The 27,935-nt window shown below is 41.7% G+C and overlaps 2 protein-coding genes across 8 annotated transcripts in view; one reads left to right on the forward strand and one right to left on the reverse strand.

Moving 5' to 3' along the window:
* Window positions 1–1,421: 1,421 nt before the first annotated feature.
* TPMT (thiopurine S-methyltransferase) overlaps window positions 1,422–27,935 on the reverse strand; it is a 39,678-nt gene continuing 13,164 nt past the window's right edge. The window contains exons 3-12 of one of the 3 annotated variants that reach the window (XM_087764606.1): window positions 10,784–10,854; window positions 10,157–10,262; window positions 8,397–8,558; window positions 7,521–7,613; window positions 6,293–6,425; window positions 5,758–5,810; window positions 4,243–4,317; window positions 3,411–3,496; window positions 2,346–2,390; window positions 1,422–1,567 (exon numbers count right to left, since the gene is read on the reverse strand). In XM_087764606.1, coding sequence (XP_087620732.1) covers window positions 1,452–1,567; window positions 2,346–2,390; window positions 3,411–3,496; window positions 4,243–4,317; window positions 5,758–5,810; window positions 6,293–6,425; window positions 7,521–7,613; window positions 8,397–8,536 — 741 coding nt within the window. In that variant the 5' untranslated portion in view covers window positions 8,537–8,558; window positions 10,157–10,262; window positions 10,784–10,854 and the 3' untranslated portion in view covers window positions 1,422–1,451. The other 2 variants (XM_087764592.1, XM_087764598.1) reach the window with 2 other exon arrangements.
* KDM1B (lysine demethylase 1B) overlaps window positions 6,452–27,935 on the forward strand; it is a 31,054-nt gene continuing 9,570 nt past the window's right edge. Inside the window, exons 1-16 of one of the 5 annotated variants that reach the window (XM_087764502.1) lie at window positions 6,452–6,920; window positions 9,439–9,505; window positions 11,840–11,942; window positions 12,765–12,889; window positions 14,747–14,836; window positions 15,622–15,733; window positions 16,474–16,590; window positions 17,598–17,636; window positions 18,743–18,947; window positions 20,060–20,244; window positions 21,090–21,266; window positions 21,798–21,872; window positions 23,260–23,397; window positions 24,889–25,060; window positions 26,109–26,236; window positions 27,701–27,832. In XM_087764502.1, coding sequence (XP_087620628.1) covers window positions 11,853–11,942; window positions 12,765–12,889; window positions 14,747–14,836; window positions 15,622–15,733; window positions 16,474–16,590; window positions 17,598–17,636; window positions 18,743–18,947; window positions 20,060–20,244; window positions 21,090–21,266; window positions 21,798–21,872; window positions 23,260–23,397; window positions 24,889–25,060; window positions 26,109–26,236; window positions 27,701–27,832 — 1,785 coding nt within the window. In that variant the 5' untranslated portion in view covers window positions 6,452–6,920; window positions 9,439–9,505; window positions 11,840–11,852. Of the gene's footprint in view, window positions 6,921–8,855; window positions 8,911–9,167; window positions 9,258–9,438; window positions 9,506–10,116; window positions 10,245–11,839; window positions 11,943–12,764; window positions 12,890–14,746; window positions 14,837–15,621; window positions 15,734–16,473; window positions 16,591–17,597; window positions 17,637–18,742; window positions 18,948–20,059; window positions 20,245–21,089; window positions 21,267–21,797; window positions 21,873–23,259; window positions 23,398–24,888; window positions 25,061–26,108; window positions 26,237–27,700; window positions 27,833–27,935 lie in introns of those variants that run through there. The other 4 variants (XM_087764509.1, XM_087764519.1, XM_087764528.1 and 1 more) reach the window with 4 other exon arrangements.

Consider the following 27,935-nt stretch of genomic DNA (forward strand, 5'->3'; position numbering starts at 1 on the left):
GGGGGGGGCGGGGGGGGCGGGCGGGCTGAGGCGCTTGGGCGCCCCCTGGAGGCGCGCTGCGGCGCGGCCCGGGAAAATATTCCCCAGATCCGCACCGCTCTGGCCAGGTTTGTCACCTCCCTGGGAATCCTGCGCAGGACGTCGCCGAGCGCGCAGCAGCCCGATGCCGAGCGCCTGGCCTTTCGCCTACCTGCAAGCCTGAGAGAAACTTCAGCGGCTCTCACGCTGCACCTGGAAAAAATTTCTGGGTCGAGAGGAAGGAGATGCTGTAACCCGGTAGCTGCAGCACTGGCCAGAAGTGAAAAAATATACGAAAATAGCAGCTCCCAGCTTGCACTGGCCACATCCTTTCTTCTGTCAACCCAGCCTTGAAGCGTCAGTGGCTCCCAGCAATGTCAAGAGTTGCAGCAGGCTGTAGCTTGGGGGCTGCTGGGCTAAAATCATCAGACCCACTTGCAGCTTTAGGACTACAACACTCGAAAAAGATGGCTTTTACTCGCCTTCTGGTCTTGGTGAATTATAACACGCTACACTGCGATCGTACCTTTTCAGCGTTTTTTAAAATAAGCTGCCAAGGGGAGGCGGCCAGGGCAAGAAAGGGTTTTGAGGGCCCCAAATTTTGTAATTTTTAAAAACTGCAGTAGTATCCATAGGGGAGTGATAGAAGACCCGCAAAGGAAGGTGTGTGTTCAGATGAACAGGCAGCAGCTCTGCAGGCTTTCTTTGAACCTCTCACCCTACAAGCGCCGTGCCGGTTTGCCTGCTCACAGCTGCACTCTCGAGGGAAGGAGCAGCGCACCCGCGAGCAACCGCAGGGACTTTTTCTCCCTCTGCTCCCTCCTTTAGTGTCACCCGGTTCGCTTCCCTCTTCTCTTTCCTGCTCGATGACAGTTCCTCTTTGCTGGCTGCCGCCAAGCGTTCTCTGCCTGCTCACGGCCAGCTCGTCGCTTGGCTTGTAATCATGACTAACGGGGACGGAGAGCAGCGGCTTGCTCCAGCTTCCCGCCTCTCTCGCCCAGCTGCCCGGCCTGGCCCCAGGCCAGCGTCGCAGGAAACTGCACTTGACCGGCGGCTGCCATTGCTCTCGGGGCCGCCAGCCGATGAGGCCGGCCTGCGGAGCGCCAGGCAGACAGCACCGACCGGCAACAGCTGAAAAGGAACAGGAACATGTCTTTTTCCCCAGCTCTGACGATTTGTATTGATATGGAAGAAAAAGATCTACTTTAAAAATGCTTGTTTGTGCATGGAGTTTAAGAAAAGCTACGTGCATCTCCAGACAGTGAAGGCAGTTATGTAGGAGAGCTGACTTGGTAAAATGGACAAAAATGTTCCACAGGCATTTTTCTGCACGCTGGAGCCTGCGTTAAGAGTGCCCCCAAACATGTCTCATTTTAAAAGGCGAGATAAAAATAAAAGCAAGATGGGAGGTAAGTTATTTTAATTAATTTTAATCAAGCTACAAACTTTAGTATATATAGCACCTCCAGAAAATAATCTAGTCCCCATTGTCTGTGTTTGTCTGAGAAGTCATCAACTTTTTGAAGACACTTAATTTCACAGTGGTTGCCTGAAAAGGAGGAAAGAGTAACAAATGACCGAATGATTAGTCACCAAAAAATGCAAACTGTCAAGGAGCAAAACAAAAAATTCTTATCCACAGATTTCCTTGCAGTCCCTAACGCAGTGGCACAAATGCACTAGGGAAAAACTTATCCCTCTCTTTTGCACTGGGATGTAACTGTCCACGCCAATGACTCACTGCACACAGCCACTGCAGAGGTTTAAAAGTTGTAAATTTAAAAGAATTGCGATATTAAAGCATATCAGGAGGAATTTAAATTAAATTTCTGCCATAATTCTGAGTTTCATTATTTTGATGGATTTGAGTTGTACATTCTTCGCGTGGCATGTTACTTTTCTCCTTTGGCTAAAAACGTACAGCAGAAACTGTAGAACTAGTATGCAAAGGCCTCGTATTAAAACCAGGGTAGCTGGTGATGAGGTGCAGAGAAAGACAAAATGGTCAAACGGGACTAAGACTGCAGCTACAAGATCACTGAGTGCAGTATGAATCCTGAGAGAATGAAAAGATGCCAAGGGGAGGAAAGAGACAGTATCTGTCTCTTGGTTTTTCTTCATATCTTTTGAAGAGCTGTGAATTTTCCTTGACAGCAAAATCCCTGTGGCTAAATGGTATTTATTTTCCCTGTTATTTTTGCATGACTCCACCCTTTAGATAAGAAGCAAGTTACTCTCTATCGCTTGTCACAGGCAAGGTAGAAGCATATAAACACGTTTATGTGTTTTGAAAAAAATTCCTAAGGGTTAGGTGAAATATTACTTACCAAACAAGGTTTTAATTTCAGATTCAGGAACATAAAACGGTGGGCCTGAAAGAAAATGGGCAAAGCTAATCAGAGAGAAGACACAGGAAGGAGACAAACATTTACGCTGCAGCAGGAGAGTCAGCCCCATCACTGGGGGCCGCAATCGGCCCCCAGTGTGCAGCACCATCTGCAGGGACCAGAAAACACTGTGTTCAAGAACTCGTAGCACCTGGGTGGGCCACCAAACAGCTCCAGGTGTTGCTGCTGCATCATCTCCAGACTGCAGCCAGGGTAGCCACATTGTCAGAAGTCATGAACACGCCGTGGATACAACCGCTCCCAGTGCGCTGTGTGAATCCGGCCAACAATCTCTTTATACTACAATGGCATAATTAAAGCTAAAAGCTGAATAAGGTGGGAGGGAGAGCGATGAATTAAACTATTGTTGCTTATGATAACAAGACCTATTTTTTCCAGAGGTAATTATGCTGAAAAGCCCAAAAGCAACAAGAAATCTCTTTCTTTTGAGAGTTAATAATTAAAAAAAAACCCAACACTTTTAAAATACCTCAGACTTCAGTACGTAATAGAAGTTATAAGAGGAAAAAATACTTTATGATTTTACAGAATTTCACCTCTTCCAAGCATCTTCAGACCATGGTAGTAGCTGGGAGAGAGCCACAAGATGGGCAACACGTTGGGTTGCAAGTATTGGGTAAACAGAGCAAAGCTAATGTCCTTGGGAGTGCTTCAAGCTCCCTAGGCCAGACAGGATGTTACTCTAAGTATTCACTCTTCCAGATTCATTGTCATAGCCACACTTCCAGTTTCATTTCTTTGTTAATATACCATATGTCTGTCCTCCACTTACCCTTAGCATGTCTGAATGCTAGAGAGAAAGCAAATTTAGTCTCAAGCTTGGGCAACATCTAAAATTTGTAACACAAAGTTGTATTGGTGTGAACAGCTGACAAAGCTATGCTGATAAAAAAACTGGGGAAGATACTAATACATCTACCACATCTATATACAATTTGTATTAAAGCATGCAAAATCAAAACATGAAGAGTGCAAAGTTCTCACCTTTGTGTTTGTTTGGATCATATGAAACCGTAACGAGGAGATAAGAAGAATTTTTCTTCATTAGGATGGTCATCAAACTGGCATAGCTAAAAGGAGAAAGTTATACTTTATTATTTTGGAACTGTACAAACATTCAAGCATAGCACTCAAAATATTCAACAAAAAGGGTAACGTATTTCTATGCAAAGACAACTCGAACTGAACCTCACAGAAACTAAGCAAAGCTTAGCTTGAATTTCATGAGCATGAAATTCATGCTACACATGAAACGCCTCAAATAAAGGTTACTGCTTACTCCTCATAAACAAACATTTATCTTTTTTGCATATTCATCTCAAAACTAACAAAGAGTATTCATCTGCCACAGTCTAGAATACAGTACACAATACAGTACTGATCTTTTAAAATTATTGTGAAGTCAAGATTATGTATCTACTTAAAAAATCCTGGGGGTAGGGTCAAACTACACTTGGGTTGGCTATAGGCAAGAACAAAAAATTGGAATAAAGGAAAGTGAGGGGAAAATGAACACAGAGAGGAGAAGCAGATGGGGTGGAAAGGAAATAATAAAATTCAGATGAGACTCGCAGCTCTGCTTCTGCTGGGTTGCAACAAACCACATATTTTCCCACCAAGAGGCAGGGCGGCTTCCTGAAGGAAGCTCACAAATCTAGAGTACAGCACTCTGCGACTGCAGCTGATGCTTGCGGTGGAGACGAACTTGTGTAGCTTACTCCTTTAAATGAAACAACTCATCAACAAGTGGCAGGAGGAAAAACACGGGTCACTGCACACATTAGAGAGAAGACAGTAACAAAGCAAATTTACTAACCGTTGTCTGTCGCATGGATTCACAGCTACTAGAGCTCCTCTGTCCCAAACCCCATCAAACTTGCCAACTATTGAGCTACAGGGAGATGAGGAAAAGGCTTAAAAATACTAAAAAGACACCTTCATCTTTATTCAGATACTTCTGTGAAGTCACAAGGATTCTCCAGCTAGCTGTGCAGATTCCCCACTGCCTTACAGTCCGGCATTTTCATGATCCAGAACAATATGATCTGGGTCCCAAGAAACCCCCCCTAGTACACGGCCCTGCTGCGATAGCAAAGAGGTGCTGGAATTGCTCAGCATTTCCCCATCATTAGGGAGTGCTGAGGCAAGGCGGGGAGGAAGGAAAGTAGCTTAAACACATTTGGGCTACAAGTCTGGGGTTTTGACAATCATACTCTGCTGTCACCCTCGAGGCAGCACTAACACGCACTCAGCACATCAACAGTTCTCGGCCACCATCTAAAACCCCCGCATGATTTCAAACGCAGGTTAAGGAAGGTGCCTCGCTGCTTTAGCATCATTGAACTCAGCACACCCAGCAATTTTAGGTACCTCAATTCCCAGCTACATGCCTGGGACAGTTAGCTTCAGCTTGCCCTTTGTTTCATGTTAGAAAAGCTAAGTAACACTGCTGCTTGCCTCAGTTTACCACTGCCACAGACATTATTTTTGCTCCTGGATATGCCGGCAGATGGCTTCAGTGACACTTGAGCAGAAGGTCAGGTGCAAAGCCACCACAAAATCTGAGAAGTGACGCTTGAGGCCACAGAGCACAATGGGTTGAAACATTTTTCAGGAGTCAGTAGTGCAGACTGTATTGAAGTATTTTGCATTTTCTGTTGTGTCTCTTAACTAAGAAATACGGACATTTTAGCGCTAAAAATCCTTCAGACGACATTAGTAAAGTCAAGCCGTGTTTTTCAAGACACTTGCAGAGTCAATGTCTGACAATATATTATGTAGTCACATACGCCAGAGTGATGTAACGTACTTTAAGCCCATCGAGAAAAGTACGTTAAGTAAAGCATGGGACACATATAATCAATGGGTACAGCTTACCTATGGATATGTTAATCAATAGCTTGGGGAAAAAATATATTTAATACTTAGTTAAAGGAAAAGCTGTCTAAGACGACACCTCTGGGTATACTCTCTTGTACTAAGCTACTCTGAGTAAGGGATTGTACTAGGGTTTTGCTTTGTAGAATCCATCAATAATATTAAAGATAATTTGTTTTTACTGCAAAAGCAAACATGTTTTTCTATAACTTTCACAGGACAGCTTAGAACAAGAAGCCCATTTAAAGATACTTAGTCGTCATCTTTATCTAATGGTCAACAACAGAGTTAGTTTTTGTTGGAGATTGGCTATTCACATTTCTCATACAAGTTAATAAGAGTTTTCTTGAGAGGACCTGTTCCAAATCTTTATGGCTGATTCAAATAAAATAATATGACAGTATTAATACAGGCTTGATTATACAGAATTGTAAAACACACTACGTATTCCTACCTGGACAAATCATAAATACTGCAGCAGTAGAGAGAAATGTTCCCAGAGGTACTCTACGATAAAAGCAAAAGAAAAAGTAGTTATCAGCAAACTATCTTTAAACATACACTTGTGAGTGTATATTTATACTTTATACCTTAAAACATACCCATATACTATTTTTAAATATACACTTAGGTGTAATGGGGAAAAACTGTGAGAAACATTTTTAGTGTTTATTTACTGAGGTACCTCTCCTGATCCCCTCCAGAAAGGTTCTGATCTGTCAAGACATGCAACTGTACAATTTTAAAACACATTTACTTTACATTCAGGTGCTTCAATGTCCTAAATAAAAGAAGGGCAAAGTAATAAGCTCAAAAGAAGAACTTCTCAGTCCAAAATTACAGCTCAGAGCTTCCTTTCGGACTTCTTCAGGAGAGGTAAATGATTACCAGTATGAGAGAGGCATAAAAGCAGAATGACTTGTTTGCTCAGTTACACCTGCATTGCATGATTAACCACACCAGATCATTCGACAATGCAGGAAACATACCTGCAACTTTTTTGCTCCTGAAATCTCTGGGACTGGCTCCTCGCAATAAGACAGACCGTGTTCTGCAAAGAATTCCTTTAGTGCTTGCTCGCTGACTTCCACACCAACAACACTATGTCCCATGTCCGCCAGCCTGCACACAGCAGAGAGAGGTCCGAAGTTTACGTGAGGCCCACAGGTTGGGCCATTGCCAAATGTGTATCTCCCATGCAGCATTTATTCATTGGGGAAACCCTGGGTTTAGGATGCGCTGGCATGTCTAATCCTGACTTTCTGGAGCGTTCACATTTTATTGAATACCCTCCCTCCATGATCTGAGCTTACATTAGCACCACTTGGCATACACAGCTGATGAGGACTTACAGGTTTTATTTAGATTAAATGGATTATTCATTTATTTCTATGAACTCAACGAAAACAAAGGTGCTTGCACAGAGAAACTGTCCATTTTGGTTTACAGAAATATGTTCTGCTCTGAACTGCAGCGGCTGCGGCATGCTGTCCACCCAGCTGCCTCCGCGGCTTGGCAGTAATATTCGGCTCTCATGAAGGCAGCAGGGTGCGGTAACCTCTTCACTGCTGCAGCTCAGCGCAACAGCCACATGCATCAGCGCCTGCCGTCAGCCTAGTAAGTAGTTACTACGATAAAACCTGATAACTGGGACTAACCTGATGCCTTGAGGATGCAGTTCAATCCTGGTTTTTTTTCGTTTGTGTCCCCTCCCTCCAAGAAAAAACGCTGGCTTACATAGCCCCTAGTTATAAATATAACCCAGCCAAAAAAGTAAAAGTAAAATAATAAATTTAAAAAAGAGGAAGTTATATTTAGCTCAAACCACTTAACTTCCCAGTTAAGGGTCCCATGAAAACATGCTCTGGCACAACCGACCTCATTGCAGGCGATTTAAGCTGGCATTGCCACCAAAAGAAGCAGTAGTAAGGGCATAGCTTCAGTCACTCTGTCCATCACAAATTCAGCATTCCTCAAGCTGAACCTGGGACAATCAGGAGGACTTTCAGGTTAGTCCTCATCCGTCCCATTTATGCTACTATACAAAATGCCAGCAAATGAAACCAAGCTTCCTCCTCCCTTCAGCCTCCAGTGACGCTGCTTTCCCACCAGCGGAGATGCGGCACATTCCCATTGGCCAATATAAGGTTGGGAATTCCCCTTCTCTCTCCCTCCCCACATCAAATAAGATTTTTGCTCTTATAATCCGTGCTTTACCATTTCATCTCTACTGCTTTACCACAAAGTGGGAAAAATATTCTCAGTCCACTCCTGCCATTTAAAAGAACATCCAGATACTTCCGTAGGAGCCTGCAGAAGAACAGACATGTTTTACTTAACACTGAGAGTATTCGCACTGGCACATTAAAAGCCAAGTGCTACGCGCTATGCCAGGTAACGCACAAATTCCATGATGGAACATAGATTCTTAGTTCAACCTGCTTCATACTATTAGAAATAAAAACATAAAATAAAACCATTCACTTTCCATTTACTTAGAAAGTAAATTCAATTTCTGTTAAAGGAACACATTTCTCTTTGTTCTGTTTTCTGTTTTTCAAGTAAACAAACCAACCCACCTCTAAGAGGGCAACGATAGACAACTTAAATAGAATGATTATTAAACTTCTATATCAATCAAATCACCTACATACGTCTTAAACGTAACTGTCATTGGTTGCAAGACTATATAATCAGGTTTGCTCTCTTAGGTCCCCGTCTTCCAGTGCACAGTAATTGCTCCAATGCTCTCTGCATATTGTTTTAGGCCCCAGTTTCATAACTTACAAAAAGCAACGCAGAGCTTCTGCATCAGAAAATTTAAGATTCTTAGTCAAGCTACCCAAACTTTATAGTTTAAAAACTGATTTAAGAGTAGAAGTTCTAAATTCAATGCATTCCTTTCTTTTCTCTGCCCTTTTTTGACAAATGTAGGTCACAAAAATATTCATATTTATTTTACTTTCAAGCTGTGTAAAATAATTTTCCTTTTGCAAATGCTCCATTTTCTGTTAAGAGTTTTTTGAACGAGTCAAGTAATTCATCTCACAGCGTTTCTTTAAACAGCTTAGGCAGAAAAGCGAAGTAACATACGGATGCCCTTGTTCCTTGTGGAACCCGATGTTGCCCATTTCCCATTTTTGCAGCCATTCCTCCTCAGTCACCACTCTGTCTTTCTGTGACCCGATATCGGCGCCTGCCGGGCCCCCGGAAGCCTCTGCTGAGCGGTTCATCGTCCCCGGGGAGTGCTAGCAGCTGCGAGAAAAAGAGAGAAAAATTACCCCCACCCAAAGAATAGTCTGGAACTGGCTCTTCCTTTCTACAATCAAATAAAAATTCAGTACAGTTTAAGAGATTATAATTTGGCGACTATTTAAGTGTAGCTGGACTGAACGTGATAGAGCATACTCTTGCTACCGATGGCTTCGGCTAGACTTCCCCCCCCCCCCGGAGTGAAGCCTGCTCGATCGCACCCGGTTAAGCACCACGCAAACGCCGGTCACCTCCCGTCTCGCACGCACCGGGAAGCCGCCCGGAGGCTGCCCGGGGGGACGGGGGGTAACGGTGGGGAGACGCGGGCCCAGGCCCGGGGCCGGTAAGCAAGCAGGTAGATGCCGACGCCTCTCTCTCTCGCCTGAAACCCGGGGGCAGACCGCGGGGGCGAGGAGCGGCTCGGGGCGAAGGGGGCCCGGCAGGACCCGGCGGGGCTCGGCAACCCCCTGGCCGCCCCCCGCCCGGGCGGCAGCGGTGGCGGGTACCTGCGTGGCAGCGGGGGGCCGCGGGGCCGGGGCTGCGGGGCCGGGGCGGTGCCTCCCCGCCCTCCCCCTCGCTACGCACCGCGGAGAGCGGAAGCGGCGGCAGGAGGAGGCGGGCTGAGGGTGCACGGCACCGGGGAAGGGGAGGAGGAGGAGGAGGAGGAGGAGGGTGGCGGCGGTGGTGGGGATGGCGGCGGCGGTGAGTGACCCCTTTCCCCCGGCTGCAGCGCCCGCCGGGGGACGCCTGCCCCCCTCCCCGCCCGGCGGGGCAGGTGCGAGCGCTGCCCCCCTCCTCACCTCCCCGCCTCTCCCTTCCTTCCCCCTTCTCTCTCCCTTCCTCCCTTCCTTCCCCCTTCTCCTCCCTTTTCTCCCCGCTGCAGCTCTAGCAGGAGGCGGCGCGGACACGCGTGAATGTGGTCTCCGGCCCCCGAGTGACCCGGCCCCGAGGTGAGTGCCAGGCGCCTCCGCCGCGCTTCCCCCCGCCGCCGGCCGCCGGCCGGGCGGGCACCCCCGGGACCTCCCCCCGGGGCCCCCCCGACTCCCCTCCGGTGACCTCCCCTCCGGGAGCCCCGCTCCCCGGGGGACCCCGCTCCCGGCGACCCCGGCCGCCAGCTGTCACAGCCGCGGCCCCCGCTGGGCACGGGCCCGGGGACTGCGCGTCCCCGCGGCTGCGGGGGCGGGCGGCTGTCAGCCTCGGCCGGCGGGGCGCCGGCCCTGGGCTCCAGGGCCAGCTTTGGAGGTGTGCGTGGTCCCACCTCCCCTCGTTTCTCTGGCTGCTCTCCTTTCCTCTCCCTGTGTCAGTGTGTGTGTGTGTGTGTGTGTGTGTGTGTGTGTGTGGTTTCTCCCCCCCCCCGACAAACTTGCTGTCGGCTGTACAGGTGAACCCCGCACAGCTTTCCCACGTAGGCCACGGGTTACAGACGGATGAAGCGTTGCAGAATGGGACAGCGTATGATGCACCTCTCGCTCTCCGCCCTTCAAAACCGGAGGCCTCTCTGAATCTTACATATTTTTACCAAACTTCTGAGTGAATGATAACTGCTGCCTTTTCGTTTCCTAACCCCGTATACGCAATGACACAGCTGCACCTCCCCTTACCTCCCTGGATGAAGGGCCTTGCAGCAGCGGGCGGGGATCACCTGGTCCTCACCAAAATGAGTCGCCTGGTGCATTGCTCAGTGCCAAGGTAGCCCATGGCCTCCGACTGTAAAGGCAACAGCATGTAGGAACAATTATCTGGCGTCAGAAGCTGAGGTGATACAGAGAGAGACTGTTCTGCCACTGATACAGAAGGAAAGCTCCTGGGGGGAAAAAGCCGCCATTTCCTGGGGCGTTATGCGGTAGTCTAGGGAAATCTCATGTAAATGAAACTGGTTGGTTTTCCTTTCTCTAGTCTCCAACCTCATCCACCCCCATACAGTGGTAAGTTACGGTGGAGTGATTTTTTTTTTTTTTTTTTTTTTTAGATAATAAAGATTGACTTAAATTCTTTTTTTTCTCCCTCTAATTAGTTATGATTGGGGGTGTGTGCATAAAAAAAGAAGTTATTTTTGTACTGGATTTTCTGAACTAATTTTTCACTTCTGTGGATATCATCATGTGATTTCCCTTCCCCTCCCAAATCAATTTCTTCTATCTCAAGAGGAGAATAAAGCACCAGTTTACTTGATTTGCATCAGATCAGTTTGAAACTTCGTAAAAATGCCCATTCTCTCCTCCTGTTACCTTTACTTTTAGCTGAACGAAGCTACTGCTACCATGTCCATCACTGTCAGCTTGAACAAGGAAGATGCAGCCTGGAACAGAGAGAATTAAGAAGTCTCAAATATATATATATATAAAAAAATACAATTACACACTGATCCCTACCACAACAAGATAACATTCATGATGCAGTGCTGTAGTATAAGGGTTTTATTTCCACTTCCTTTCTGTATGTGGTGGAGCACGTTTAGATTTAATTCTTCCTCTAGGCTCTATTTATTTGTGTTTTACTCCCTGTGAAAAGAATGCCTTTGATAATACCATTTTAAATATGCTTTCATATTTCTGTGGCATACTTTCTCACGTTCCACGCTTTCTAGCTTACATGATAAACTGTGGTCTTTCCCGTGTTCCCACCAATGTAGTCGGACAGCTATAGAGCTCTCTTGTGTTGTAAATCTTTTCTCCTATGGTATGCTTAACAACAAAGTTTGTCATATTCTGATCACCTATAATTGCAGTGCAACTGCAGTTTAGACTTCAAATTCTGATGTACTTTCGTAGGAGGGCGTGCAAGTCTTCGAACTGGTTGTTCACCTGATATTAAACATCTCTTCAGTACGCTGTTTGGAAAAGTGCTTTACAGTGCAAATCTCTTGCTACCAATAAATCAGTCCTTAGCAGGACGAGCGTTACTCAGAGCGGTATTTCAATGCTTGCGTTATGAGCCCGTGTCTGTTCGCTTTGCCAACCCAAATTCCAGTCCAGGTCTTCACGTAATGCAAATCAGATTATTGAAATCCAGGGTATGCTGATCTGGAACAGCCTGTCAAGATGTACTCAAGGATCTAATCTTAACTCCGAATGTAGTTTAAAATAGTAGTATTGTTCCTTTCCCGTAATGCTTCATTCTCATTTTCCTCCTGAATTAATAGCCAAGCTAAACAGATTTTTACCTAGGTAACTGACAAAAGTAGTATCATGAGTGGCTGTACTGCCCAGGTGATTATACAGCTCTGCAAAATCAAGCAATTTAATTTTTTTTTTTCTTAACTGCTGTCTACCTTTTTTTTGCAGATCTAATAATACAATGTCAACTGGAAGGGTACGAACGAAAAAAAAGGCATGTTCTTCAGACCAGTCTCCAGACAACCTTCCTCTGAGGAGTTCTGGAAGACAGGTATTTATAATAATTTAAAAACAGATGGGTTCATACTCTAGTATTTTTTATTTTCTGTTGACGTTTATAAAGAAAGCGGGCTTCATTGTGGATAAGTTAGGACTTAGAGTACTTATCCAGAGAGAGGGAGAATTAGTTAATTCTGTGAATAAGTAGGTGAAGTGTCTCATTTGTGAACAACATTCAGAAAAGACAAATGTTCAATATAACCTGTAAATACTTGCTGTTAAAAATACAGTCACGGCTTTCTGTACAGCCAGCCAAAGCTGTCTGCCCATCCAGACGGAGGCCTAAAACAACACAACACACAGTACCTTTAAGGCCCAGAAGAGACGTTTGGTATACAGCTTTGTATCTGGAGTCCAAAAAAAGCCCCAAGCCTGCCCTCATATTTTAAGGCGCAGACAAGATTGCCACTAATTACTATCAATAAGTATGCGAAGAAGAGATTTTCTTTTTCTGAAGGAGAAATAGAATGAACGCATGAGGCTTGACTCATTAGCATGTGATGGAGCTTAAAATATGATTTAAACTGGAAGCCTTGCTTATAGGTTCTTCAGTGGCATCAGTTAGACTAAGGCAAGACATTTTTAGCTTTAAATGATATTTCCAGCCTTACTGTTGGGTTTTTTTTTTGTAGAAAAACTGACCTACTTTGGCAGCTGTTTCGTGCTGCAGCTATTTCACAATGGATAGAAAAATTTTCATTAGTACCATTTTAACCATTTGATGCTACCCACGAGCTGCAAAACTGTCTGAATGCCATTTCGTAGAAGATGCATTTGTGTTATTTCTAGTCAGATTTCAGCTAGTCTTTATTAGGTGAAAAAGAAAGCGGCTGAAGCAGCAGATGATGATGATGAAGCGTCAGAGAAGAAATACAGAAAGTGTGAAAAAGCTGGATGCACTGCAACATGTCCCGTTTGCTTTGCCAGTGCAGCTGAAAGGTTTGTTTCTTTTTATTTGCATTTTCCACGGACTTTTCTAAACTTGCAGCTGAAGTATAGGATCCTAACTACATTCTGAAAACCCTCTTCATTTCTAATTGTAGAGGGACAATCAAAAGGTACTAATATGAGTCTTAAGATGCCAGGAAAATGTCACAAGTTATTCCTGTTGTGGATAACTTTCTGCTGTGCAAGTTGCTAATTCAGATATAGAATATCTTTAGAATATGCTTATTTATGTTATTAATGGTGTCTTCTGGAACACGCTTTGCTTCTGTGGAACTGAAAGCGTATTAGTGTAACCTGAGGAAGCTAAACTCGCTTTCAAGATGGAAAATGAAACTGTCATTTACTGCAGAAAGTCTTTATCACTCTTTCGTTGGAATGCTTTGCAGTCCGAGGTGAGATTTCTGGCCTTGAAATTTTAGGTCTTGGGAGACAGTCGTACTTATTTGAACTCTTTGTTCTCGAGTTGCTCCTGGCTTTCTGTGTACTTGTACAAGTCCTTTTGCATTCTGGCCCTGGTGGTACTGAATGCATGATACTGGCAAGGTCTGTCTGTAATAAGCAACACGTTAGACCTCATTATGCAGTAGGCAGACTGTAACGATCTAGCATTCCTCCCTCTCTGGTTAATTGAGACAAACTTCCCTTGTTTTCTTTATTTTCCAATGATATAAAATAATTCCATGCTTCATTTAGTTATCTGTGTGGATTGTTCTTTGGTGGCAGAAGGTCAATGTATTCTGGATGTTGTCAGAGGAAAGCCAAGTGTTTTTGCAGTTGCATAAGAGACTTGTACGGGAAATGAGCACCTGAGAGATCCGCACTGGTGATACTACCTTTTTTTTTATTTAGGAAACAATAGATACTGCTTAGTCATCTTTTTGAATTGTTATTTTAATATTTTGATTTCCACCCCTCCCACCCCCCAAGTACATACTTTCAACATTATTTATTTGAGATGAGATCATTTCATGGCTATTTCAGTTAGTAGCTTAGGCCACTGCTTTTTACCTCGTGCTTTTTACCTCGTGCATTGATCTTGAACCATTTCATTGAGTTTAATGAGAGTTTTCTAAGTGAAGAGCAATTGCTTTGTCTGATAAATATCTTTGCTAGTGGATATTTCTTTCTGAGAGTAATAAAGAATAAATGCCCAGAATGTGTAACTGCTTCCTCGGGGTTTTCTCTCATTGGGTTAAAATCGCAGCCAACTCGGTCACGTGAAAAAAATAGGCAACATCTGTTTTGTGTTCAGATTTGCCTTTATAGTTTTGTCAGTTGTTCTGGGGACAGGCTGTTGTAATGATTTATGACTCAATTGATCACACGTACAAGAAAAATACTAATTTAAATGATCCCTCCCACCCCTGCACTAATACCAGAACAAAATGGAACAAAGCAAAGGAACTGTAAGTTCCTGTGGAGAGGGACTTTGGCTTCTTACACATTTGCAAAACGCTTAGTGTGTCACAGCACATATTGTAAGAGCAAACGTATTTCATGTTCAGGAAACGTCTGCTTAAAGGGTACTAAAGACAGGCTCAGTTGACCATTGTTAGCGGGAGGTTGCTGGAAGCCAGACCAACTATAAAACTGCACATTGTGTACATTTTGCCTCCTTTGCATCTGGTGTTGCTTAGTTTGGAAACTGGAAATGTTTGAGACAATTGAAATGATCTTACTGTTATTTGTATGACTGTAGTGCCTTGTGCAAGTCAGCCTTCATGAATGGAACATAAAGCCCTGGCTTGTCCTGAATATTTTGTTCACGTTCTAGAATGTGCTACTGTCAACAAAAAGATTTTTTTCTAAATGTATCGTAAAACTATTTCTATGTCTCCTGCGTTACAGATGTGCTAAAAATGGGTATACGTCTAGATGGTATCATCTTTCCTGTGGGGAACACTTCTGCAATGAATGTTTTGACCACTATTACCGAAGGTAGATTTGCCAATTAAGGTTGTGCCTTTTCAGTGCTTAATAGAATATGGCAGACGTTAAAACTGTTGAAACATCATAACATAATGCAAAGACTTGTCCTCTGTGCTTGCTTTGTTCAAAGTGAGGCTTAGATATTGGTGCTTAAACTGCAGGCGTTGTATGGACTAATCATCAACTTAAACATAGCAGTGTGAACAAAACTGGTTACTGTAGGCAGGCTGCTTTGTGTGTACAGTTATTCTGAAGTTTTTGTCTTTTTTAAAACAACATCAGACAATTTTAAATTATGAGAACAGTTTTAAGTAAATCTATTTTCCTTTATAAAGCAAATTGACTTTACAATGTGAGTTCAGGAGACCTCTCCTCTCTGTAACATCAAATCAGTCAGCAAATTTAACTCTTGTGGTTCAGTGACCGGAGTGAAGACTCCGGTCAGGTCACAGAGTGCTTTCAGCTCCAAGCTCCTTCCCATTTGAGTGGGAGTTGAGTCCAGCTCTGCTAAGACTTTTGGGTGCTTATTTGCTCAGCAGTACCTGTGACTCAGTCCAGGCCTTAGATACTGGGAAGTTTGCTCATGATCAAGAGGACATAGGGGTCAGGATGAAATCTATTGCTATCGTAAGAACCATGACTTTCTCCTTTTTTAATAGGAAAAATACAGGACTCTCTACAGCCTTATTTCTCTGTCCTTACATGAAATGTTTAATTTTAGAATAACTGCTGTTCCTTGAAATGAACTAGATACTCAATTTTCTGACTGCTTGCTGTTTTCTCTTTCTTCTTAGCCATAAAGATGGTTATGAGAAATATACTGCCTGGAAAAGGATTTGGACAAGTAATGGTAAAAGTGAGCCCAGTCCAAAAGCCTTCATGGCTGATCAACAACTTCCTTACTGGGTAAGGTGGAGGGTGATTCATTTAATAGGGTATATTTCAATGTGATGTTCTGATGTGAGTTTCTGATATTGTATGTTCAAGCAGCAGGTCAGCTGAGGGTGGTGGTGGGGGACTAGTATTAGAGGACTGTGGAAAAGCTCGAGATAGTAGTTCTGATCAGCTCCTCCATTGTTGGAGACCTTCTGCACACCCCACAAAGAACAACCTTCGTTGCCTTTCAGTGAAGTAGCAGCTAAGATGTGTGATGTTCAGGTAGAATAAGACTTGGCGGGGTAAAGGGAGCGTGCCAGCTATAGGAAAGTATGAGTGTGAAAGACTTCGAAAACAGATTTTTGTATTTGCCTGGTAAAGAGAGCAGAAGAAGAGAGACTGGAATGGAAGGAAGTTTGGTGGTGGTGGTGGTTTGATTTTGGGGTTTTTTGGGGGGTTTTTTTTGGAAGTGATGAACAATGTGTTTTTGCAGTAATGCTTGCAAAAGCCACTGAAGACCACAGCAACTGGGTGTTGAATTAATTTTGGAGTTAGGTTCTGTGGAGAAATTCAGTCTGACAGGAGAAGGACGCAAGGTTTCTGTATACCAAATGTCTTACTTATGACCTGAGGATTACCTGATAATGAATTTAACAAGTATGACAACTTCCTCACATATCCCTGCTTTCTAATTGGTTAGTTATGCTTCATTAATCTTATCTGTAATCAGACAGCAACAAGTAAAAACATGTTTGTTTTTTGACTTGTAGGTGCAGTGCACAAAGCCAGACTGTGGTAAATGGCGTCAGCTGACAAAGGAAATCCAGCTGACACCACAAATAGCAAAAACCTACAGATGTGGTATGAAACTGAACAATTCCACCAAGGTAACACAGAAGAGTTTTGCTCATATTGAAACTAACAACAAGTTGATGTTTGTTGTTTGTAGCCATTAATTTCTTCTTGTTTGCTGCTTAATGTTTCTAATGACAAAATGATTGTCTGATGGCCTGGAGAGCTGCACAGTGGCAGACCTACGTGCTGTTTGGACTTTTTGTTTCCCGAGTGGCAGTGTCAAGAAAGAAGTATCTGGAATATCTTTGTCTGCACAGTCAATTGTAAAATCCTTCATTCTGAAGCTATGGAAAGCTTATCAGCGTGTACAAAATAGACGTACACCAAAATGTTTATTTTGGTTTTGTTGGGCCATACTTCGTTATTGAGGAAAGCATTTGAAAAGCTCAATAAGCTTTTATTAATTTCTAGCAAGTCTGTCATGGGACTTTACATGAAAACTTTCAGCTTTGGCATGAAGATAACCCCTGAAGTTTGAAAGAGTCCTTATAATGCCATAGAACCTATACAGTTAAAAACATAACATGAAAATACTGACCATATGCAAATCAGAAGGGTCAGCATTTAATCTTGAAACTTTGTGATAAAGATACTCTTAAAATAAATGATAAACATTTTTTAATAATCTAGACTGGAAGAGTCTCTCTGGAAAATGTGGGATATTTCCACAATTTTTCTATAAAATTCCTCTTTCCCCCTACACCCCGCCCCCCCCCATTTGTTTGTTTCAGTGTTCCACTCCATTTCCTGGAATAGAATGTATATTTTAATGTCTGATCAGTAGAAACTAACTTAACAAATGAGAAACATTTTCTGGGGTGTTTTTGCTTTATGGTGTGTTGTGTTTTTTAACTATGCATTTCTCTACTCTTTATTTTTACTAACATAATCATCTCTGCTACAGAAGGCTAACACTAACACATTTTTGGTTTGTTTTTTAAGTTTAAAGAACTGTGCCATGGACAAATTACTTTGTTTTATATTTAATTTTTGTTGTACAGCTTAAGAATAGCTCTCATACCATTCACTTTTCTTTCAGACTGAGGGCTCAGACCAGTGTTCCATGCCTGAGGACTTGGTGAGTAGTGGCTGTTCCTCCTCATTTGTCCTAGAATATGAAAGCAATCTTAAAGCACGGCATATTTCTTTCATTTTCTTGGTCCTTTGGCCAATTATGGCGGTATTTATGCATTTTGCTCAGGAAACTGTCAGACACTATTTGCAACAGAGCCTAGGGCCTTCTACTTTCTCATCTTTTTCCTCTTTTTCCCTTACCATACCAGTTAGCTTTCAGGTGGTTCGTGGTGTCTTTGAGTTGTGGCCTGTGATTCAAGGTTTACTCCTAATTCTCATTTTTGATCAGGCAAAACAGTATTCAGTTGCGGGCTTTCAAATAAAATTCCCCATCCTAAATTTTCCCTGTCTTTCCGCTGGTTTCTATCTTTAGTCAAGCTAGTCTCCTCTTTTTGAAGACTGTGAGAGAACATCAAAACATATTTTCTCTCTCCTCTCCCTCATAATACAAAACTAGACTTGATGTGTGTTGGTGTTTCAATGGGTTTATGATCATGTAACCCTGCATTTCAGATTTAGTATGATCTGATGTTCAATAAGCCAGTGTTGACAAGTGTACCTGAGGTACCTCTATCCCAGGAAACATGTTCAAGCTTATTGTTGGCTCTTGGAGAAGCTTTGTGGTTTTGTTTCCTTAATGCATGTTTGATCTGTAAATTCAGGCTGAATCATTAGTGTTTGTTAGGGTTTTAGAAGGTCTTTGATGGGGATAGCAGCATCTAAATTAAATGGATCAGTTAGTGTAGACTTCTCTAAGTTCAGATTTCTGGATGCATAAATGACTGTAAATGTTCTACAAAGGGCCTGATAAGGCATAGATGTGTTGTCATGGCATGTCTCATCTGTTTGCTTTCCACGTGGGTGTGGAGTTTGTGAAGTTTCAGCTCCATTTCTGAGGAAGGGATTAATGCTACAGGTTTTCTGTGTCAGGCTGAGGAAGGGGAAAGAGGGAGAGAAAATGTCTTTATGACTTGCAATTCTGAGATTGGTACTGCTAGTGCTTTTTGGTCTCAGTTTGGAGGGGGGGGGGAATTGGTTCATTTTCCACCGTTTCCAAAGTACTGACGTGTTCTCTTCTCCCCTCTTTCCTTCACTTCTCCGCTTGGCCAGAGAGTGGCTGAAGTTTCAGACCATTGGTGGTACTCCATGCTCATACTCCCTCCTTTGCTGAAAGACAGTGTGGCAGCTCCCTTTCTAGCTGCATATTATCCAGACTGCGTGGGCATGAGTCCATCCTGTACCAGCACTAATCGGTTACCTGGTGAATCCAACCTTGTGAAGTTAGAGCACTTAAAGAGCGTGCCTAATTTGACTGGTAAGGGCCATCTGCAGGGCTCTGTTGCTTAAATAGGTGTGATAAATTTTGTCTTATAACTGAGATTATAAGGCACATAATGCTCCTGATTCAGAAATACCGGTTCTGTTCTCAGCACTAATACACACTCTCTGTGTGACTGCCTCTGTACTTCTTTGATGCAATTTACTCGTTTGTAAGATAAAGGTAATACATTTTGTATGGCATTTCTTTAGGGAGTAAGCACAGACTGCATAGGCTTTTTGTTTACCACCTATCATGTGTTTATAGAAATGGGAAATTAACATGCGGGTACTTACAGATTGTCTGCGTTCTTAAGGAAATGAAGATTTATCAAAACAAAACATGATTCTGATAGTTTTGATACTGTGGATCTCTGGGGCTTTGGAGAAGAGGATTTGATTTCTTAAGGCACTCAGATTCTGTTTAGGTTAATTTTTTTGCTAATGACAGCTCTGAGACTGACAGCCGGGAGTGCGGATCTCCAGAATGGGTCAGGTATGGAGAAAGGTAATTCAGGATTCCCATAATCATCTCAGAGAAAGTGCTTTGAGGAAAGTTCAGCTTCTGTGTCATCTTAGCAGGGTTTGCTCTCCCTAGGTGCTGAAAATAAATCTGTTCATCTATTCAACAGACATTTATCTGCTTAACAAACAGAAAACTTCATTACACAGCGCTACCAATACTGTACATGGAAGACGATTACTTTTAGTTACTACCCACTCTGGGCAGTATTGGGAGTTGAAGATGAAAGGGGTTCGGAGGACTGCATGAGCCTGCACAGTGATGCTAGACCTCAGGCTTGAGTTTAGACCCTGTTCCTTGTTGGACTCATCGTGGCACCCAAGGGCACATACTGTTTCTCTGACAAAACTTAGGCTCTCATCGGTCCGAGATGTACCCATCAGGTAGCAGGACAATAATTAGTACTGCACAGCCTAGAGGGTAGGAGAGGGGAGAGCAGTATAAATGAAATCATTCTGAAGGTGGCTAGAGGATGGAAAGCTTCGTTACTTGTTTATCTGTGCGAGGTGAATGGATCGTCTTAGAGGGAAAAGGATGCGATGAAGATACGATGGAATATGACTAGTTCTCGGTGTGTCTTTATTCAGTTGCAGGCATGAACAAGTATTTCCAGCCTTTTTACCAGCCCAATGAATGTGGGAAAGCACTTTGTGTGAGGCCAGATGTCATGGAACTGGATGAGCTCTATGAGTTCCCAGAATATTCACGAGACCCTACCATGTACTTGGCTTTGAGAAACCTGATTTTGGCTCTGTGGTACACAAACTGCAAGGTAAGAGATGCTAATAGTTAATTTATTTGTTTACAAATAATAGCTGCTTTTGGGGGATGTGGACTCTCTTCTTAGACATCTCCTTATGCAACAGACAAATTGCTCCCATCCTTTTGAAAATACCTTCTAAGATTGGCTGGTTTTTTGGGTTTTGTTGGGGTTGGGATTTTTTTTGAGTTTTAATGCCTAGGAGCTTCTTTTGCAGTAAAATACAAAAGTTTTAAAAGTATTGAAATTCTACTGAGTCTGCCCAGCTATTAACTTTTAAAGGGATGCTTGAACATTTCTAAACAGTGTTTGTGGGTGCTTTATGATTTTTTCATGTGACTGTTGGACTTGTGATTGTCTTTTTACTTATGCTAACTCTATGACGCTGCCTTCAATGAAATTGCTGGAATTTCACATAGTGAAGCTTTCAGACACTGAAGTCTGTATTTATGTGAAATTTCTGGATATTAATCTATTTTTTATTTGGAATGCCATTTTGGAATGGATTTTACTGGAATGTCATTGTGAGCACGGCCACCAGGTAGATTCATTTTGCAATCAAGGATGCATTTCAATACCATTCCTGTACTAATGGAGCACACCATGGAGTTTGCAAGAGTATCTTGCAGGCTCATTTGCTTTTATTCCATGTTAATCTATCTTAATAAATTGTTACCTTACTGTGTAAAGCTGGCTAGCAAGAAACTTCCACAAAACTTGCTTTTAAAATGCTCTCAGAAACCTGATGCACGATTAATTTTTACCATCTGGTTTATAGTTTAAATATAATGTAAGTGCACGAAAAAAAATGAATATTAGATAATCAGCACTTTCTATTCTTTGTTTCTCCTTTGCAGGAGGCTCTTACCCCTCAAAAATGTATCCATCATATCATTGTTCGGGGGCTTGTGCGTATTCGTTGTGTACAGGAAATGGAGAGGATACTTTATTTTATGACAAGGAAAGGGCTAATTAATACAGGGATTTTATCAGTCAGTCCTGACCAGTATCTTCTTCCTAAAGAATACCACAACGTAAGTTGCTGTAATAATCACTACGTTATTAGTGCTACAAAACTACATGGCATGTGTCATATTTTTTTGGTTCTGGATTTTTTGCTCATTACCTGTGATTCTAACCATTTATGTAAAATTACATCTAAAGTGTATTTGTATATGTTTTTAATTCATGAAATAGTTTTTACTGGTCAACCCAATCTGTGATTGAAATCATTACAAGGTAAGTGTGTTTCTTGTCTGACAACCTCAATTAGATTTTGTTACTTGACTGATAGCCTCAGCTGTTCCTGTTAAAGGAAAATGAGACATCTGCTTTTAAAGTGCTTAAAAATTGTAACTATTTTCAAAGCTACAACTGATCTTTTCTCTATATTAAATGCACTAGCATCTTTAAAAGTTACCACTGATTCCTTTAAAGGACAAGAGAGCCTAGATTTCTGAAACCTACAGGTATTTTCAACTTTAGCAAGAAGAAAAGTAAGTGTGCACTGATAACTTTTATTTTAGTTCTAACTATTTTTATTTAAATCTTTTATTATTTTTTAGAAATCTGTCATTATTGTTGGGGCTGGTGCAGCAGGATTAGCAGCGGCCCGACAACTGCACAACTTTGGAATTAAGGTAAGAAACTTTAGAGTACATTACTTAAAAAATCAGACTTCCTCTGCTTTGAAAGTGTTCTTCATCAAAATGAAAAAATTACATTCTTGTTACAAATGTTTATGTGTAGGGCATCCTAATTAATTTATAAAATCTGGAGTTTTCTTGAGTAAATCTGCTGTTTAAAATCAGCTTTTTTTTGTCTCTAAAATTCAACAAAGCATGCAGTGAATATTTTACATAGACTTGGGTTGGGAAGATAGGGGAGACATGGATATTCATGTCCAAATAATGGGACTGTAGATGATGATGGCTGTTTAAATGAGGTGAAATTTTCTTTCCTTTGTGCACTTTACTATACTTACTTGTTGCTTATTAAAACCAAGGAAACCACGTGTATTTCCCTTTTCTCTCATATTTATCATTCATTGACAGTGTGATCTCACAATATTTACATGTTGACATAATTTTACACATTAGAATATTCTTATGAAAATCTATGCCACTCTTTAAACATGAAGTGTTTGCAGGGCTGACGTTTAAGGAAATGAATGACCATCTGACCTTCTGGATTTATATGTTTATATATGTATATATTTATATGAAAACCTGAATCCTATAGCCCCATTATCTCATTCTTTGGTTGCTAAACAGCAAATTGCAGTGCAGCCTTTTTGCACATTAAGTCCTGTGGAAAGCTGTCCTGCAGTAAAATACATAAATATTAACTGGCAGAACCTTTTTTTTAATATATAAAAATACATAAATATATATTATATTAATATATATTTTTTTATATATATACACATCGTTGTTTTCTACTGTTCTGGAGAGATGGAGTTTCTCTAAAAAGACTTTCTCCAAAAATAAAAAGATAATATAAGTAAGTAAGGGTAAATGTATTCAGTCAGACATCCATCTAGTCCAGTATCCTATGTCTATCTGTGACAAGTACTGGATGCTGAAGGAGGTAGGTATGAATGTTGGAAATACATAAGAATGGGGTTCTCTTGGAATACCCCAGGAATAAATTTCTTCAAAAGGTATATGGACTTCCTCAGATGGACATTGCACCCAGATCATTGTGTTTAATAGCCTGTAGCATGTCGTAAACTCCAGTTTCAAGATTTCCTGAATAGCTTTTTTAAAAAGAAGGCTTATTTTTGTTAGAGTTGTTTCTTAAAGTAACAGTTATTTTATATGTGTATATCCCGAAGGGTAACCTTTACAAGACAATTTAAATGCATCAATTAACTATATCCACAAACAAAAATAAAGTGTTAGGATCACTAGCACTGCTAGATTGCTTCGGGGTTTTTTTGTTTTGTTTTCCCCTTTGCTCTGGAGTTGAACAGGTATGTTTAACATAATCAAATCTTACAATTTACTAAGCTGCATTGCGTCGTAGGTCATTGTCTTAGAAGCTAAAGACAGAATTGGTGGCCGAGTGTGGGACGATAAGACATTCAAAGGAGTCACTGTTGGAAGAGGTGCACAAATCGTCAATGGATGTGTCAACAACCCAATGGCGCTAATGTGTGAGCAAGTGGGTTCCCTGCAGTGGTCATGCATTATCACTAGTGAAAAATTGTCGTTTAAGCCAGGTTTGGGTGGCTGGGTAAGGGTGGGAGTCCTTTTTCATGACATGATTAAAACACTGTTCTGCATTGTAAGTAAGCTCTGTGTTGCTATTATATCTTTGCTAACAGCTGGGGACAGAGAAGGGCTATAGAATGGTTTCGGTCACATTATGTAAAGAACAACAAGGTGGCTCCAGCTTCAGAACCAGAGGAAACCACTTTTTTCCGCTTTTCTGGAGAAAGTAATGTAAAACGTCCCTGGCAGACTTCCTTAGAGCTGAGAAAGGCTTTACTGTGGGAGGCTATTGCTATGTTGTTGTAATATATAGTTCTTTGACAGACTTGCATTTGCTCAGCCTCTGTATTTCTAGTTCAGTTCCGCACAAGTTAAGATGAATATGTGTAACAACTACTGATGCAAACACACTGCGGTTCGATTTTTTTTGTTTGCTTGTTGGTTTGGTTTCGTTTTTTTGGAGCGGGAAGCTGAATTTCTCCAAGTGGAACTTGAGTATGGATTTTGTTCAGAGAGGCGTGCAAATCCAGCCCACGCTGTTTTAACTGTTTAGTGCTCTATAGTGTCATGAAGAAATTTTTTTGGTTTTTGGTTGTTTTTTTTTAAATCATGTTTTATGTATGAGGTGAAGAGCAACGGCTTCTGAATCCACACTGCATGTCCATCCCTTTGTGGTCATTTGAAGTCAACTTTCATTCAAAGTACAACTGTATCTTGAGAAGAGATCCGCAGTGGTGACCAACAGCCTAGAGAGATGTGAGGATATGTGCAAAACCCTGGAGCGCACCCTAAGTAACAAGGACCTAGGAAGAAGTTAGCGCTATATTTGTGCTATTTTCTCTAGGCTGAGAATCTTTATTCTGACTTAGCTCTGTTGTGCGTTCAATACAAGTTGGACAAGCAGAGCAAGATACTAGGTTTAATTCCAAATAATTTCTTTCTTTGCTTGATTGTTAATGAAATTGGCGGTAACTGGCAATCAACATCCTGTCAGTCCCTGAATGCAGAGAACTCTTTGGGCATCCGGCACCAGAACGTTGTAGAAAAGAACTGATTTCAATGGTGATTTAGAGAATAAGGTGAGGTAGAAATGAAGGAGACTGGTTCATCGTGTTTGATTACCAGACCTAACATCTCTGTACTAGTCCTTGGCCTGATAGGAAAGTTGGAGATGAGGTTTCTGGGAATCCCCGATAAAGAAAAGGATGGAAGAGTGGGGAACAACGGTTTGTGGACAATTAATGGATAGAAGGGTTGTTGGTACTCCAGTTCTAGGAGGACAAAAGTTTGAGTTAATCTGACTAATTATTTAAAGTCCTGGATGTTTTTTAAGTGGCATCGGTTAAATCTGAGGGATTCACCTTACTTTAAGTAACTTTGAGCAGGCTAAGCACTGTAGTTTTTCTATAGTTAAAATGCAATAAAATGTCTTTTTCTTAAGCTTGGCATTAAAATGCACAAACTAGGGGAGAAATGTGACTTGATCCAGGAAGGTGGAAGGATAACAGATCCCACTATTGATAAACGTATGGACTTTCATTTCAATGCCATCCTAGATGTCGTCTCTGAGTGGAGAAAAGATAAAACCCAACATCAAGACGTTCCTCTTGGTGGTAAGTGGGAGATGTATTGCAAAGTGAAGATGTTGGCTGTATTCATAGAGTTTTATGTTAAATTGGCTTTTACATCAGACATTTTTAGAAGTGTATGGCTGTACATCTGACCTTAAATCCAACAGTGATAACCTGGCTCTGTGGAGGACAAAGGGAGATTGACTATTGTATACACACGTACCAAAATGTCACTTGTAACTTTTAAGGAAGGCTAATTTGAAAGCTTTTATAATACTATATGACTTCTGACATAGTATCTTGTTTTCATGAGGTAGCTTTTTCAGTATAACTAGTGGCACTAACAGTTCAAAAGACTTGATTCTTGCTGAAGCAGGCCATAGCTAGCCATAACTCTTACACTTTTTGACTAATCTGTCTAAAAAAGAGCCTGATCAAAGCCTTCTGCTGGCAAGAATAGTCCCATCTCCATTGGTAACACCTCCCACCACACTTACAGCATGCAGGCGCATTCAACAACAAAAAATAAACTCACTCAGAAATGTCTGCCTCCCAGATTTTTCAGTGTGGATTCTGTAGGACAGAATTAGTAACTCCTGCGTTCTTTGGTGAACTCTGGATCAAATTTCTCAGCTCTTTTGGTTTTTGGTAAAAATTAAGCAGGATTTATTTGCAAGGATTCTCCATTATCTTGAAGTGTGTTTCTTCAACTGTATATTGATGATAGCTAAACAATTAATTTCTCTCCTGTCTCAATTGGCTAGCCCAGCTGTGCTGTTGCACAGTGTGCTGCTGCTTTTTTTTTTTTTTCTTTTAAATCATTTTAACCTCTCTTTTTTCCTGAAGTTATGTATGCTTCCTTTTTGAAGAAGAAGATTTTACTAGGGAAACCTATGACTAAACAATGATGTATTTTATCACCGGAAAGATCTTGCGGGTTTTTTTTTTTTTTCCTATGAGAAGAAAAACATCTTAGTGCAACTTAGCAATAAACTTGAAAATCTTGTGATCCAGAGAATAGCATATTGAAATGCACTAGGACTTGTGACGAATCATGATATATTCTTATTTTAAACATGTTCTTTCACAGAAAAAATACAAGAGATCTATAAAGCATTTATTCAGGAGTCTGGTATCCAGTTCAGTGAGCTGGAAGAAAAAGTACTACAGTTCCATCTCAGTAATTTGGAGTATGCCTGTGGCAGCAATCTCTCTCAGGTGAGTTTTGACAGCTGTGTTCCAGAGCTTCATAGAAAATAGGGCTGGCAGTAACATTGAGAAGTCATCTGATCCAGCCCATGGCCCCAAAGGAAGAATCAGCGATCCCTGAACTGTGCCTGCATCCCTAACCCGTTCTTTAAAAGCACTGAGAGACAGAGTCCAGCACAGCCTTAGGTGATCTGATGGGAGTTCATGGAACGCTTCCAGCGACATCCTCTTCAATGTCAGAGTAGACAGTTCAGTGTTCAGAGTAGACGGCGCAGTGGAGTAGGGCATTTTGCTGAGATGCTGGGTGGTAGGATTCACAAGAGAGTTATTCTTCCTCAGATGTTGTGTGTGACTTCTGCTTCTCAGTTCTGTGTTTAAAAACTGAGGTATTTCTCTACCTTGCTAGGTATCTTGAGAATAAATGCATTTAACTTCTGAAGTGTTCAACACCCTGACGGTGGGCCCCAGTTCACCACTCTAGGTATTCTGTTGACTATGTGATACTTGGCTTTCCTCGTTACTTCAATTTTAACCAAGCAGGTTCAGGAAATATCTAAGTATGATGTTGTTTGCAGTGCATTATTTCCTCAGTCCTGTTGCTTGGGTTAAAGATGTTTAGCGTCAACTGCAGCATAGTAGTGGGACAGCTGATTGGTATGTGCAGATGCACAAATCTGATCTGAACTGAGAAGCATATAAGAACATAACAAAAATCTGCAAGACAATGCTATACCAGGGCAGTCAATCGAAAATATTTTGATATGTCAAGCTTTTGCACTTCACAAGCACCCAGGGGAAATAAGAAAAATGTTAAAGTCTATCTTACCTTCAATTTTAAAATCAAAATGTGAGGCAAATGCAACTGCAGTGATAGGAATTGGCATTTGAGTAGCAGTTTGAGAACTGCTTCAGATTTTTCACTGCTAAGTGGTGATTGCTTAGTGCAAATATCACTATTGTACTCTGAGTTTGCAGCGGTGGGAGGAGAAGGTCAAAAGAAGATACTATGGAAGAACTTCCAGAGTGACAGAAAAACTCCATTGAGATTTTTTTGTATCTTATTTTCCCCTTAAAGTTGGGAAATAAAATATTTTCCATTTTTATTTGAAATCTTAAGGCTGTAAAATCAGATTTCTTTGGTAGAGACAGAAAACTGAAATAAATACACTGCAATCCACCTGAATTTTTGTACTACTTTCCTTGTTTTCTCTACCAAGCAGAACTATAAATTACCTGCTAGTGACCAACCCATATTATGACATTTCTTAATTCAGCAATTCCTATGTTGTATAGTGGCCTTAGGTAAATAAGCCATTTGCTCTTGTCAGCATTGCCATACATTCTGGTGCTACACTTTTTTTTTTTTTTTTTCTAGTTGTGAAGGGAATTAGGGTGGCTGCTTCTAGTGTGGGACTTGTGCTAGTACCCCTGTCACCTCACCAGTAGAGACAGCTAGTTATGTTCTGTCCACAGGTATCTGCACGCTCATGGGACCACAATGAATTTTTTGCCCAGTTTGCTGGAGATCACACTCTACTAACTGTGGGATATTCTACTGTGATTGATAAATTGGCAGAAGGGCTGGACATCCGGCTGAATTTCCCAGTGAGTCTGGAAAATGTTGATGCAGTGCCTGTCTTGGATTGCTTTGAAGCACCCAGTCATCTCTTTGTATTCTTTTGGACCAGGCAAATCTGTGCCTGTGATT

The sequence above is a fragment of the Nipponia nippon genome, unplaced genomic scaffold (genome assembly GCF_047370975.1).
Source record: "Nipponia nippon isolate SJK-2023a ecotype South Korea unplaced genomic scaffold, ASM4737097v1 scaffold_1, whole genome shotgun sequence".
NCBI classification, from domain to species: domain Eukaryota; kingdom Metazoa; phylum Chordata; class Aves; order Pelecaniformes; family Threskiornithidae; genus Nipponia; species Nipponia nippon.